Source organism: Perognathus longimembris, chromosome 26, assembly GCF_023159225.1.
Source record: "Perognathus longimembris pacificus isolate PPM17 chromosome 26, ASM2315922v1, whole genome shotgun sequence".
NCBI classification, from domain to species: Eukaryota; Metazoa; Chordata; class Mammalia; order Rodentia; family Heteromyidae; genus Perognathus; species Perognathus longimembris.
The window spans coordinates 2,389,506-2,403,446 of record NC_063186.1 but is presented as its reverse complement, the minus strand read 5'-3'; the positions used below and the strand labels follow the sequence as shown (position 1 = coordinate 2,403,446).

General features: G+C 55.5%; 2 protein-coding genes across 5 annotated transcripts in view; one reads left to right on the top strand and one right to left on the bottom strand.

Moving 5' to 3' along the window:
• Positions 1–2,949, bottom strand: part of Atr (ATR serine/threonine kinase) — a 51,132-nt gene extending 48,183 nt beyond the window's left edge. For all 4 annotated transcript variants that reach the window (XM_048334939.1, XM_048334942.1, XM_048334941.1 and 1 more), the window contains exons 1-2: positions 2,867–2,949; positions 273–364 (exon numbers count right to left, since the gene is read on the bottom strand). In XM_048334939.1, the coding sequence (XP_048190896.1) occupies positions 273–364; positions 2,867–2,925 (151 nt within the window). In that variant the 5' untranslated portion in view covers positions 2,926–2,949. The remainder of the gene's footprint in view (positions 1–272; positions 365–2,866) is intronic.
• Positions 2,950–4,314: 1,365 nt separating this feature from the next.
• Pls1 (plastin 1) overlaps positions 4,315–13,941 on the top strand; it is a 43,670-nt gene continuing 34,043 nt past the window's right edge. The window contains exon 1 of the mRNA XM_048334959.1: positions 4,315–4,369. The gene's annotated coding sequence lies outside the window, so the exon portion shown is untranslated. The remainder of the gene's footprint in view (positions 4,370–13,941) is intronic.

Genomic DNA, 13,941 nt, shown 5'->3' with positions numbered 1-13,941 from the left:
TTCATATGGTTAGACACAGCCACATGTGCTGATGTACAATCCACAAGCTGAAAGAACTCACAGCAGCAGTTAAAGAAAGTCCATGTCACTAATTAAGCCCAACAGAATCATTTTGAAAGTCTACATTATATCACAGCAAGAAAGCTCAACAACTTGTAACTAGCCCATTTTATCAACTAAAACTGCTTGGGGAAAAAAATTAGTATAATGTTGCACATCTGGAAAAAGAGATGATCTAATTTATAAAGTTAATCTGAGCATTGGTTTCTTACCAACATTTACATCTGTAAGTATTCGGTCGATGAACTGACAAAGGATTTGTCTTGGCTTCTGTACCACTGTATTATATTCCTCTGGAGTGGCACTAAAACACAAAGAAAGAGTCTTATCCTTAAAAGGAATTGTCACTTCACTTGGAAAATAATTCTCTGAAACTGAACTTATTCAATGTGTTTATTTTCAATGTGGGTGTACAGTATAATTCTGCTTGATAAAATGAAGAGATGAGCCGAACGCCCGTGGTTTATGAAACTCAGGAGGCTGAAATCCAGAGGGGTGGTTTGAAGTCAGCCTCAACACCACAGTCCACCTGAGACTTTGTCTCCAAAAATAAGCAAGAAAAAGCTAGGCTGGGAGGATGGCTTCAGGCCCTGGTACCAGGAGGAAAGGGTAAGGGTGGGGAGGAAAGAGGAGAGGGAGAGGAGGGAGGGAGGGAGGGAAGGGATGGAAATGGAAGGAAGGGGGGAGGGAAGGAAATTGAAAAATTCACACATAAAACATGATAGTTCTGCTTGGTTAGCCTGAAAGACACTAGATTTCTTTGCAAGACCAAGTAGGAAGACACTACTGCAGTGCAAACAGAAGTAGGTCTATCAGGGGCTTCATGTTAGTATTCAGTTCATGTAGAAAGTTTACAGTTTAAAAAAAGAAGTTGGGGGCTGGGAATGTGGCCTAGAGGTAGAGTGCTTGCTTAGCACACATGAAGCCCTGGGTTCCATTCCTCATCACCATATAAACAGAAAAAGGAAGAAGTGGCACTGTGGCTCAAGTGGTAGAGTGCTAGCCTTGAGCAAAAAGAAGCCAGGGACAGTGCTCAAGCCCTGAGTCCAAGCCCCAGGACTGGCAACAAAAAAGGAGAGGTTGGGTGCTAGTAGTTCACACCTGTAATCCTAGCTAGTCAGGAGGCCCAGATCTGAGGATCATGGTTCAAAAAAAAAAAAGCCAGAAGTGGAGATGTGGCTCACTGGTAGAGTACTAGCCTTCAGTAAAACCAGATCAGGGATAGTACCCAGGCCCTAAGTTCAGGTCCCAGGAAGGGGGGCGGGGGGAACCAAGTGTTGAAGGCTCCTGCCTTTGATGCTGGCTACTCAAGAGGCTGAGACTGAGGATCATAGATGGAAGTCAGCCCAGGCAGGAAAGTCTACCATACTCTTATCTCCAATTCACTAGCACAAAGCCAGGATTGGAGCTGTGGCTCAAATGGCAGAGTGATGACAGTCTTGAGCAAAAACACCTAGGGGACAGAGCCCAGGCCCTAAGCTGAAGCCCCATAAGGAAGGAGAGGGGTGTTGAAAAAGACTTAGCAAGTTATTCCTACATCCATGGCCTAATAGTACAAACCCACTTATTTCTTGATCATAGTATGTTATAAAATTTAAAAAGTGGTACCCACTACTGTCCACTGGTGAAGCCCACCCTGCCTAGAGTGTTGAGGGGCTGGGGCAAGCTCCAATACCCTCCTCCAAACCACTCAAGATAGTGGCATGCATGATTTTTATTCTTGGGGCTTACACTTACATACATACACACACACACATACACACACACACACACAGAGGCATTTGAGGGCAACCCTGGGAGAGATCAAGGGAAGGCATGACACTGTCCAAAAAGAAATGACTTCATGTGACTGCAACCTCTCTGTACATCACTTTTGTAACAATAATAAAAAAGAATAAAAACGACAGGGGGTTTGCAAATGAAGGAACATTAAGTGAACTTTTCCATTCTGTGGACCCGGAGGCCCATCCTTCACATGCCAAACTTTGTAGGACGCGGGGCAAGGAACTGGACCTCTCTTTAGTGGCCCTGCGGCGGCTCGACGCGGTAGGGCACTGGCCTTGAGCAAAAAGAGCTTAGGGACCGGGCCCAGGCCGCCGGTTCAAGCCCCACGGCCGACAAAAGCAGAACAAAAACCAACCAACCAATAAATCTTTACAATGGACTGAGACTTAGAAAAACAATGAAAACTGTCCTTGCTTCAAAAATCAGGGGCCCTGATTTCTCCCTCCAAGGGGGCAGTTTCACCTGCGTCCTCGGTTTCCCGCCACAGAGCGGCCCTAAAGGGCAGGCTGTCTTCCTACCTGAGCAGAGAGGGGTTGTTTGTTTATGGTTGTGGTTGTTTTTAAAGCCAGTCCTGGGGCTTGAACTCGGGGACCCGGGGGCTCTCTCTGAGCTTCTGTGCTGGGACCTGGAGCTCTTTCTTACCCATTGAGCCACGGCGGCAACAAGGGTGTCACTTTCCTGCCCCCCGGGGGCTGGGGTTGAACCTGTGATCCTCAGATCTCAGCCTCCAGAGCAGCCAAGGGGGCCTGGCGGAGGGGGCGGGGCCGAAGAAGCCCCGCCCATCCGCAAGCCCCGCCCCCCGGCGACGTCACCGCCCCGCCCCCCCGCAATGGTTCCCACCAACGGTAACACAACCGTCCACCCACAGCCGAGGCCCGCGCCGCCCGCAGCCCGGGCCCGGAGCTCAGTGTCCCCCCCGGGCCGCCGCGGCTGCGGGGAGCCCCGCATCCGCCCGGCCGGCGAGGGGAGCGGCGAGCCCGCAGCGTCAGCCGGGCCCGGGGCGGGAGGACGGCGGCCCTACCTGCCCAGCTCCCTCAGGGCGGGGATCATGGACGCCAGCTCCAGCCCGTGCTCGCCCATGCCGACGCCGCGCGGCTCCCCGGTCTCTGCTGGGGTGCGGTGGCGGGGACCGGGGGAAAAGCCCGGCCGACGACGGCGACCCGCTGGGCCCAACGCTCCTCCCGGATGTGGCTGCTGGTCCCGCGAGGCGCGCGCACTCCGCTTAGGACCCCGGGGGAGGAGGGGGGGGAGAAGCCGGCGCGCGCGGGGGGCGGGGGCCTGAGACGGGGGCGGGGCCGGCGTGCGTTTGAGCGGGGACGGGGAGTAAGTCGCAGTGGATCCTCTCGGGGGGCGTGGCCTTTCTGGCGAGGGGGCGGAGTCGGGGCGGGGGCGGGGCCTGGCCGGGGCGCGCGCGCGGACCTTGTGTTTCCCGCGGCTGCGGTGGGTTCCTGCGGGCTTCCAGGACCGGATCACACGCACACGCACACGGACACGGACACACACGGGTGCATAGTAAAGAACGAGAGAGGAAAGAGCAAAGCTCCGCTTGGCTTGGGTTATTCCCCCCCCTCCCCCCTCCTTCCAGGCTAATTCAGCCCTCCTGTCTGTTATATTCGCTATTCTGGGCGCTGTCCACCTCCACGCCCCCCCCCCCCGAGGTGCCTGGATGCGCGTCGTTTCCATTCGCCACCCATTCAGCAGCCCCGTCCCAACGTGCTACGTCCAGCGGATCCTCTCATTCCCCCCCTCGCCCCCCTCCCCTCCCCCTCGGCGGTGGGGGGGGGGAGATGGGGTGCCCAGCCCAGGGCGAGCTCCAGCGTCCCCGACGGAGGCGACAACCGATCACGATTAAAGCCCTGTGGGACGTGACCACGAGGTGGCACTACAACCCTAGGCCGACTCAAAAGATGGGCTGAGTTCTGGGCTAGGCCTGGGGTGGGCGGTGGGCGGTGGGGGTGGGGGCACCTGCAACCGTGTTCCTCCCTGCGCCCGGCTTCCCCGGGAGCGGGGAAGACACTTGATGGCACCCAGGTCTTGGTGGGCCGGGGAGGGCTTGGAACTGCTGGTGCAAGCTGACCTCAAGCCGTGTCCTCCCCCCACCCCCCCGCCGGCCTGGTCCTCGGCCTCCTCAATAGCTGGGAAGATGGGTGGATACGAGTGCCTGGCGCTCCCCACCTCCAGAGCTCCTAGAAATACAGCTCCAGACCTCAGAGATTCCCGCGCAGAGCCCGGTGCGCGCGTGCGCGTGCGCGCCTCTCCCCCCACCCCCCGACTCCGGGACGTTCGTAGCCAAAACCCGGCGAGTGGCTCTCCGGGTCCTCGGAGCGGGCGCGATAGGCGCATGCGCGCCGGCAGGCGGCCGCCGGCAAAGCCCGGCGAGCGGATCGCGGCCCCCGGACGGACGGGAGGACGGGCGGGCGCCTGCGCAGTGGCGCGGCCGCGGCCCCGGGGCGCCCCGCGCGGCAGGTGCCTCCTGGGTTGTGGTGGAGCCGGAGCTGCTGCGGGACGGGACGGCGGCCGCCGCCGCAGGTACGGACCGGGGAGGGGGTCGGGGGCTGGGGGGGCTCGGGAGCGGCGAGGGCGCGGGGCCCGGCCGGCTGAGGGGGACCGGCTGAGGCGCCCCGGGGAGCGGGGATTCCGGCGGGAGCCGCGAGCTGAGCCCCCACCCCCTCCACCCCGAAGGGGGGGCGGAGGGGGTGGGGGGGGCTCTGCATGGGTGGGCGGGAAACGGACGCCGGGTCCCCCGCGTCCCCCCCACCCCACGGCGCCCCGGGTGTCACCGGGGTTCTCGGGGATGGGGGGGGAGGGCTGGATTTGAACCCCGGTCCTCAGAGCTCAGCCTGCCTGCCTGCCCCGGGCTTCCAGTGCGTTCCCCACAAATTTAAACTTAAAGGAAGATCCCTCCTTACTTCCCAGCAGTGACCCCCCCACCACCCCCACCCCCACCCCGGCCTCAGTGGGGGGGGGGTGTCCTGTGGCCCTTTTATCCCTTCAGCACTGCACCGAGGATGGCGGACACCCAGGAGAGACCATGAACCCTGTGACCCCCATCCCCAACCCCCCCCCCAAAAAAACCCACCCCCACAACCCAGGCCTGGGGTCCTGGTGATGGTGATGGTGGTGATGGTGGTGGTGTTGGGGTGACTGGAAGTGCGGCTTGGGGGTCGCTGCCCCTCCCTTTTGCCTTGGGTGGTGACCCTGGTGACTGGTGACGGTGGGTGGGGTGGGCATTCCCCCCCACCTGCCCGGGCACCCCCCCCCACCTGCCCGGGCACCCCCCCCCCACCTGCCCCGGGTGGGAGGGGAGCAGCAAGCTTAGGGAAAGGGAAAAAAAAAGTGAGGGTCGGGCTGAGGAGCCCGGAAAGGGAACACCTGGGGGCCCCTCCCTCCCTCTCCCCCCCCCATAAATGTTTTAATGGCAGAAATAATAGACAGTCGGCCGTGCCCAGCGGCTGGGGGGGCCCTCGAGGTCAGCCAGTTCAGCTGCTTCGGTTTACAAAGGAGAAAGCCGAGCCCGGAAAGGTTGGGTGTCACCGGCCGGCCGGGCACCGCCCAGGCCACCTCGGGCCTCAGAACCACTTTCCTGATTTCAGGGATCTTTTTGTTTTTTTGTTTGTTTTGTTTTTAACTCTTAAACGACGCCCTGCCGGTCATTTCTCCATTGGAGATGTGGGTCAACTTTCTTCTTCTTTCCCGCCTCTGCAGCCCTGGGCCAGGCAGGTTCCTGGTCCGTTGTTTTCTAGGGCTTTCTCGCCAGCACTTCATAAACTGATTTCCAGAAAGGGCTCTGCCGCCCCAACTCCATCTGCCAAGCTGCTGCTGGTGGGGAAACCCAACCGCTGCCCTTTCCCTGGCCTTGAGGCCCTGGTGGTGGAAGTCCTGCCTGGACTACAGGCTGTTGCTCAGCTACTTTGCCCCTCCCGAAGGCTTTCCTTTCCTTCCCTCCCTGCCTCCTTCCCTCCCTTCCCCCCCTCCTTTCCTCCTTCCCAAGCCCTTTTGTGTCAGTCCTGGGGCTTGAACTCAGAGAGCCTGTCCCTGAGCTTTCCCCCAGCCCCCTCAAGGCTAGTGCTCTGCCTTTTAAGCCACAGCGCCATTTTTTTTTTTTGCCAGTCCTGGGCCTTGGACTCAGGGCCTGAGCACTGTCCCTGGCTTCTTCCTGCTCAAGGCTAGCACTCTGCCACTTGAGCCACAGCGCCGCTTCTGGCCGTTTTCTGTATATGGGGAATCGAACCTAGGGCCTCGTGTATCCGAGGCAGGCACTCTTGCCACTAGGCTATATCCCCAGCCCCAACAGCGCCATTTATTTTAGGTGGTCCATGGGAGACTAGAGTCTCGCAAAGCTCCCCTGCCCTGGCTGGCTTCAAAAAGGCACCTTCAGATCTCAGCCTCCCCCGTAGCTAGGATGACAGGTGCCAGCCACCAGTGACCAGCTTGTGTCTTGGGTTTTTTTTTTTTCTTCTTTTTGAGATCTAAGTCTTGATAATAGTTCCCCAGATATGCCCGGAACTCAGGCTCTTCCTGCCTCTGTCTCCCAGAGAAGCTGAGATGGAAGACTTAGGCGCCTACCACCACCCAGCTGACCCTTACTTTTCAAGGTCATCCATCCCAGGATGCCTTTGACTTGGCAGTCAGGACCCTAGAGAGCCAATCAGAGGAGACCAAATCCAGAGGAGGTCGTTTGGTGACCAGTGGGAGAAGGGCCTCCGTCATGGGCAAGAGATGCTCGAGGGGTGACCACCGCGTTCACAACTGAGCGCACGGACGATGCGCACTGGGGGGACCCGGCACCCACCACCTGCCCGTCTGGAGTGGCCACTGGTTATCTTGGCACGGGGAGGTTGGCCCCAGGTCTATGGGTTTCCCCGCCTTGCTGGAGGGGGGGTGGGGGGCACTGGAGGGTGGTGCTGGTGACAAGGCGGAGGGGCGGGGGGTGGGGTGGGGGGAGAAGAGGATCCTAATCTGGTACCTGTGGAATCCAGGCAGGAGGCGCTGGAGAGGTGCCCTACGGGTATATTTATCTGGAAGACGAGGTTGCAAATCGCGGTTTTGCAAATCCAAACACGGCCTTTCCCATGGAGCTGCACCTGGTATTGAGTGTCCTTGCCTGGCATGTTTGTGTTTTGTTTTGTTATTTTCCACTGATAATCATACTGTGATTTATTATTTTCATTCTGACTGGCTCTTATAAAAACAACAACCGGGAGAAGTAAAGTGGTACATGCCCGTCATCCCAACTATGTCGGGATGCAAAGAATAGGCAGATCGTGATCCAAGCAAACAACCAAGACGGAAAGCAAGACCTCGTCTTAAACATACCCAGTGCAAAAAAGAGCAAAGCCAGGCCTGGAGATGCCACTCAGTAGTACTGAGCACCTGCCTAGCAAGCACAAGAGAGGTCCTGAGTTCAAACCCAGTACTGCACACTCTCGCCCCACCCCCGTCCCCCAAAAAAGAAGTGACAAGGAGACAAGAGTTGAGGGGACAGACCCAAAGAGCCTGAGATGGTTGGCAAAGTAGAAAGGAAGGGATGACCTGCTAAAAAGGATTACCTTCTTTGTTTCTGTCAGTCATGGGACTTGAACTCAGGGCCTGGGTGCTGTCCCTGAGCCCTTCAGCTCAAGGCTAGTACTCTACCACTTGAGCCACAGCACCACTTCTGGTTTTCTGATGGTTGGAGATGAGTCTCACGGACTTTCCTGCTAGGCTGACTTTGAACCACAGTCCTCTGAGCTCAGCCTCCTGAGTAGCTAGGATGACAGGCATGAGCCACTGGCACCTGGAGATTACCTTCTTGTGTGTGTGTGTGTTTGTAGCATGACATTAGTGGGAAGTGATTAGAAAAGTGCAAAATCCAGCAGTATGTCGACATTAATATCTCAGTTACTTAAAAATACCCGAAAAGGACTATCTGATATAGATAGGTTTCTCAAGGCAATACCGGATTAGTAATTAATCTTACAGGATTTCTGTTTTCCAAGGATCAGACACTATGCCAAACATTTTACAAGCAATATGTCGAGTGTGTATGTGTGTGCACGTGTGTGTGTGTGTATGTGTGTGCCGATACTGGAGCTTGAACTCGGGGCCTGAATGCTGTCGCTTAGCTTTTTTTGTTCGAGGCTGGTGCTCTTCCGCTAGATCTACAGCCCCACTTCTGGTTTTTTGGTGATAAATTAGACAGTCTTCTACATAGGCTGGTTTTGAACCCTGATCCGTATGACGTCGAGTAGCTAGGAAGCCACAACCACATGCCAAAGGCGCCCAGCTTCTTTATCACGCATCCTCTGGGGTGCGGGAAATAATTGCCCTCCGCGCACAGGTGGCAAAGCTAAGGCTTTGAGGCAATCGCCTGTCTGGAAGTCGCCCGGGGGGACTTGGGAGAGAGCTGGGGAATGACCCCCAGGTTTTAGCTGGCGAAGCGCGTGGGATTGGAGGAGCCAGGCTTCGATCTGTGCCACAAAACCATAACGCTGACTAAGTCTGGTCAGAATGGTTTACGGAGGTGACAAGGGATGGAGTCCTCTCCTGGGAGGCCCCAAGCGAAGGCCGGGCAGGCGTCCACCTTGTGCTGCTCAAACCTCTCGAAGACGTTTTCGTTTCTGGTGCCAGTCCTAGGGCTTGAATTCAGGGTCCGGGCGCCGTCCTTGAGGTTTCTTTGCTCAAGGCTGGCGCTCTACCACTGGAGGCCTGGCTCCACATCCGGCTTGCGGGTGGCTCATTGGCGATGAGTCTCACGGACTACCTTTGCCCAGGCTGGGCTTCACACCGCAGCCCTCAGATCTCAGTCTCCCAGGTAGCTAGGCTCACGCCCAGACGGGAGCTACTGTGATGCTGCGGGAGCAGCACTTCCTGTGTGCTTCGCCACGGGGTCAGCGTGGGCCTGCGTCTTGGGTCCGTTAGGCTCGTCTCGGCATGGGGTTCTGAGGGAGTACGTGAGCGGGCGGGGGGTGTGCGCGTGATGGCAGCTGCGGAGAGAAAGGAGGCTTTTGTGTGGCGTGCGTGCGTGTTTCTGGGTTGTAACACGGTTGTACTGCTTTGGAAGTTGGGAACGTTGCTGCCTTACAGGGGTGCCGGAAGCTTGAGGCTGTGTGTCTTTCCGCATATTATTTCTTTGCCAGTTGGCTGCTGTGCCTCCTGTGTGTGTGTGTGTGTGTGTGTGTGTGTGTGTGTGTGTGTACCTGTGTGTACCTGTGTGTGCGTGCTGTGTCTCATGCATGTACCTCGTCATGTGGTTTCTGTAAAGATGAGTTGCATTTTATTAATATTGTGAGTAGATAGGATGAATAATTGATTAGGAAAGTCTTTCTTTCTTTCTTTCTTTGGTGCTGGGGCTTGAACTCAGAACCTGAGCACCGTCCCTTAGCTTTTTCACTAAAGGCTGGTGCTCTACTACTTGTACCACAGCTAACATTTTTTTGCAGTTCACTGGGGATCAGAGTCTCAGGCACTTTCCTGCCTGGGCCGGCTTTGAACCACAGTCCTCAGATCTCAGCCCCCCTGAGTAGCTCAGATTACAGGCGTGAGCCACCAATGCCTGGCATCCTCTTTTTATAAAGCGTGCGTTTTTTGCCAGACAATGCTTTCCAGGAGCGCTGGAGATGGCTCTGTTCAGAAAGTCCAGCTGGAGAAAGGACTTTCAACTTGACGATGAGCTTCAGTTTTTACGATTGAATTTTTTTTGAGCAGCTCACGGTTATAAAGCCATAAGAATAGGGAATTGGCAACTCACAGCGTGGGGACTTTGCCTCCTTCTAAAGACCTGAGGTGAACACACACACAGGAGACCAGCGATTGTCTTTTTTTTTAAGGTGTGTGTGTCTGTGTGTATACGCCTATGTGTCTGTGTGCGTGTTGCTTCTTTATGATAGAAAGCTCAGGGCTTGGGTGTATGGTTGACTCAAACTACTAGAGGTGGCTCATATCTGAAATCCTAGCTGCTCACAGAACACGCCAGGAGCGGAGCTGTGGCTCAAGCGGTAGAGTGCTAGCCCTGAGCACGAAAGCCCAGCACCCAAGCCCCAAGCTCAGGCCTCGCGGCCGACCAAATAAAGAACAAAAACCCAGTGAGGAGGAAGGGGGTGGGGAGATGGAAGGGGGCGGGAGCCCCCCCCTTCCCGCCAGAAAGACCAGAAATCAGTAGCCTGCCTGCTGTGCTTGTGGGGGTGCCCCGTTTTCTGTCCTTTTGTGTGGTCCCAGCCGCTCTGGTTGGGTCACCGTCCACCTCGCCCCAAGGGGAGAGGCCCCGTCCTGGGGGGGGGGGGGGAGCTGGGGGGCTCTGCTCCAGTCACGGAAGCTTTTCATCTCCTCAGTGCATCCGGCCTCCCCCCCTCCCCCCACTCAGTCTACCCAGATCTTGTGGTCAAAGCCCAGGTGGGGTGTAGGCACCCCGGGGTCTCAAACCAATGTGGATCGGGGTAGTTGGAACACCGGAAAGTACAGGCCGCCTTCACGGGTTGTCCTCGGAGTTCCGACTGCACTGTTGAAATCAAAGGCAGGCGAGTGGGAGCCGAGCCGGTGGGGCAGGGCCTTGGCACAGGACGGCTGTCTGGGCCATTTCACCCCGTTGTCGTCTGACATGCCGGGCCTCCTCGTGGCCATCGCGTTCTCTCTTCCTCCCGTTCTTCCCGTCCCGGGTGATAAATATCTGTTTCTCAATGCATATCCATGCCAACTAGAATTTGGGGGGTTGAGTAAGTCTGCTGAGAGTTTTAGAACAACTCCTTGATGATTAATGGAGCTGGAGGGGCGGCGGGGGGGTGGGGAGGAGGGGGGGAAGAGGAGGCAGACAACACCGAGGAAGTATAGAGTTGAAGCTTTAGTCTGATTTCAAGTTGACACTTTCTAGCCTTCTAGAACCAACCAGTCTGTTCTGGTGAAGTTCCCTGCTTTCCTTCTGTCTTCTTTCCGGCTTAGCTCACGGACAGCTGTGGGTCCCCAGAGTGATGGCAACAGAGGCCTGGTGCTGTCAACTCCGCCAGGTGCCAGCTGGGAACCGCAGCTCACAAAACCCACAGGGATGAGCCAGGAGCCCGCCCGGTGGCTCCCGCCTGTCATCCCTGCTCCTCAGGAGGCTGAGATCAGAGGACCAAGGTTCAGAGCCAGCCTGGAGAGGAAAGCCCTGGAGATTCCGATCCCCAGTGAACCATCAGAAAGCCAGAAGGGAGGCTCCAGTGGTAGAGAGCCCGCCTTGAGCAAAAGAAGCTCAGGGACAGTGCCCGGGCCGGAGTTCAAGTTTGTGTATTTAAAGCAGAAGTGCTCACGAGAGTGAATTCGTTTTGGAAAGGCTACAACAATAGCGGTTTCCTTGATCCTGTCCTTATCTGCAGATGGCCTGAGGAGACCAGATTGCTATCTATGAGGAGGATATTCTGACCCCAGTCAATCAGTCAATGAATCAATCCCCGCACGCTCAGTCCAGCGGAGCGAGTGTCAGGACGTTTGAAGGCAAAGCTAGCTGCCTGCGGTCCTCTCCAGGATGAAGCGTGCAAGTGTGTGATCGGGGCCCGAGAGGAAGGAAGCTCTGATGATTCATTAGAGCACGCAGGGAATAGGAAAGCAGAATGTGGAGGAGAAGCAGCCAGGGACCGGGGGAGACTCACCTTGCTGTGGTCATTGCTAAGCGGATAGGATCTCCGGGCTGCCTCGCCTGCTTGTGGTCCTCCAGCTAGAACTCATCGCTGGGTGTTCTTGTTCCAGTGCTTGAAAGGGAAAAAAAGAAAGAAAGAAAAGAAAATGGTCAGGGTGAGGCCGGGTGTCAGCAGCTCACGCCCGTCATCCTAGCTACTCTGGAGGCTGGGATATGAGGGTCACGGTTCAAAGCCAGCCTGGCCAGGAAAGTCAGTGAGACTCTTATCTCTAATGAACGACTCAGAAAAAGCGGAAAGTGGTGCCGTGGCCCAAGTGGTAGAGCACTAGCCTTGAGGAAACTCCGGCATGGCACCCAGTCCACGAGTTCAAGCCCCAGTACTGGCACCAAAAGAAGAGAGAAAAGAATAATCTTACGGTTTCAGGCCACCTTTCCTTGGAGGTTTAAGAGAAAAGCTATACTTTCTGGGGTCCATGTGGCACAAAAGAGGTAACGGTGCCCCATTCTCCCCCCGCCCCACCGCTTATAGACACTCCACATTCCACACAGAATAGAATAGAATAGAACAGAATAGAAGCTCCTTTCCAGTCTGTATTTAATCTTTCCAGAGTGAACAGGAATGAAGAAAAGGCTAAGGAGCTCAAGCTACGCTGCTTGTTTTGTTCTGATTTCGATCTAACAAAGCAGGATCGTTGTGTTGATAATCATGGTGTGGGGAACCCTGGAATGAAAAGGGTTTTCCTTTCCCCTAAACCTAGGACAGAGATCAAAAGGGCCCAACCCGTAGCCATTTAGGCTGCAGCCATATTTGCCATCATGAGAGCCTAGAATTCAGGAGTTAGAAATTTCCTTCCTTCTTTCTTTCTTCTTTCCTCCCTTCCTTTCTTCTGCAGCTCAGAAGACAGACACATCACATCATGCCCGGTGTCTGCCTGCTAGGTAGCCAGGAACTGTTGAAGTGTTTAACAAATGTGTGTGTTTTCGGCATTTATCGCAGATGATATGCTGTGAGTATTAACACAGTGGACAACCACTCATGTGTGACAGGTGTTTCCGCCCATAAAACCAACACAGTAGATCACCACCCACAAAGTTGCCTCTTGTTCTTTGAGGGGACATGCAGTTCCTTGCCCGATCCCTGGGTTCCAGCCGACCATTGATTGGCCCTCAGGCACCATCGATTAGTTTCTATTACGGTGTTCGCTCTCCACTCCTCCCCCCCTGCCCCGCCCCGTCTGCAACTTTGACCTTCACTTTTCTTTTCGCTTTGTGAAGCGTCCCTTCCTTGCTTTTATGGAGGCGTCATAAAGGATGGCTGTGGAGGGGGGGGTTCCTCTTCCGGGATTAGCCACTCTCTGTGGAGGTGGGGTGCAGTTTGTCAGGTGGATACTTCGTGCTCGCTTTTCTGGGGAAGCCAAGCTGGACTTCAACCCTAGCGACTCTTCCGCTTTAACTCCACCGAGTTTCATAGAATGCTGCCAATTATTATGCAGAGGTATTTTTTAAAAAAATATTTGCTCGAAATTAGCCTAGTGGCTAAAAGCACTCAGTCTGATGTAGAATTTCTTTCATGATTTTTTTTTTTTTTAGCAGAGCATCTTTGTCTTAATTCTTTCAAGGCACTCCAGGTCGGCTTAATAAGTGTCTTTTTTTTTTGGTCAATTGTCATTTCACAGTTAAAGTAGCAATGGAATCGTCATAAAAAATCATACAGGAGCCGGGCGCTGGCGGCTCGCGCCTGTCATCCTCGCTTCTCAGGAGGCTGAGGTCTGAGGGTCACGGTTTGAAGCCAGCCCGGGCAGGAAAGTCCGTGAGACTCTTATCTCCACTAAACTACCAAGAAAATAAAATAAAATAAAAAATCCAGAAGTGGAGCTATGGTAGAACACTAGCCTTGAGCAAAAGCAGCTGTAGAGTTCAAGTCCTAGGACCAGTGCGCGCGCGCACACACACACACACACACACACACACACACACAGTGCGCCTTTTCCTAGGAAGAAACCCTGCTTGACCGAAGTCTTTGGAAGACAAGTGTCACACTCTATTTAAGGACACTCGCTCTAATCTCATAGCAATAGGGATGGCATCTACCTTTTTGCCCTTTGATGATGATTATTCTTTTATAGTCACAGGCCACACCCAGGCTTCGGGTTGGTCTTTCTCCCGACCCAGAGCTCTTGGGAGATTATTAGTCCTGTGGTAGTGGCCGAGCCCTCCAGCTAAGCAGAGGACCCAGCCCCCGCATCGGGAAGCGGGGTTTTCCATCCTCTCCGTCCTTTCTCTGGCCCTCCAAAGCCAGTGGCCAGTCAGCAGCAGGTAGGCAGCTCCTGTCCGGAGTCCCCGGCACTGGCTTTGTGGCAGAACCTGGGGCTAGCTTGGCACAGCTGGTAAATTAGCACCCCGGCCTCTTGGAGCGCCTTTTGCTTTGGCTGCTTAGCAGGGTCAGAGCAACCTCCGGGAGATAGCCCCAGGATTCGGACCTCCCCCTTTTCTCCTGGGTTGAAGGAGTT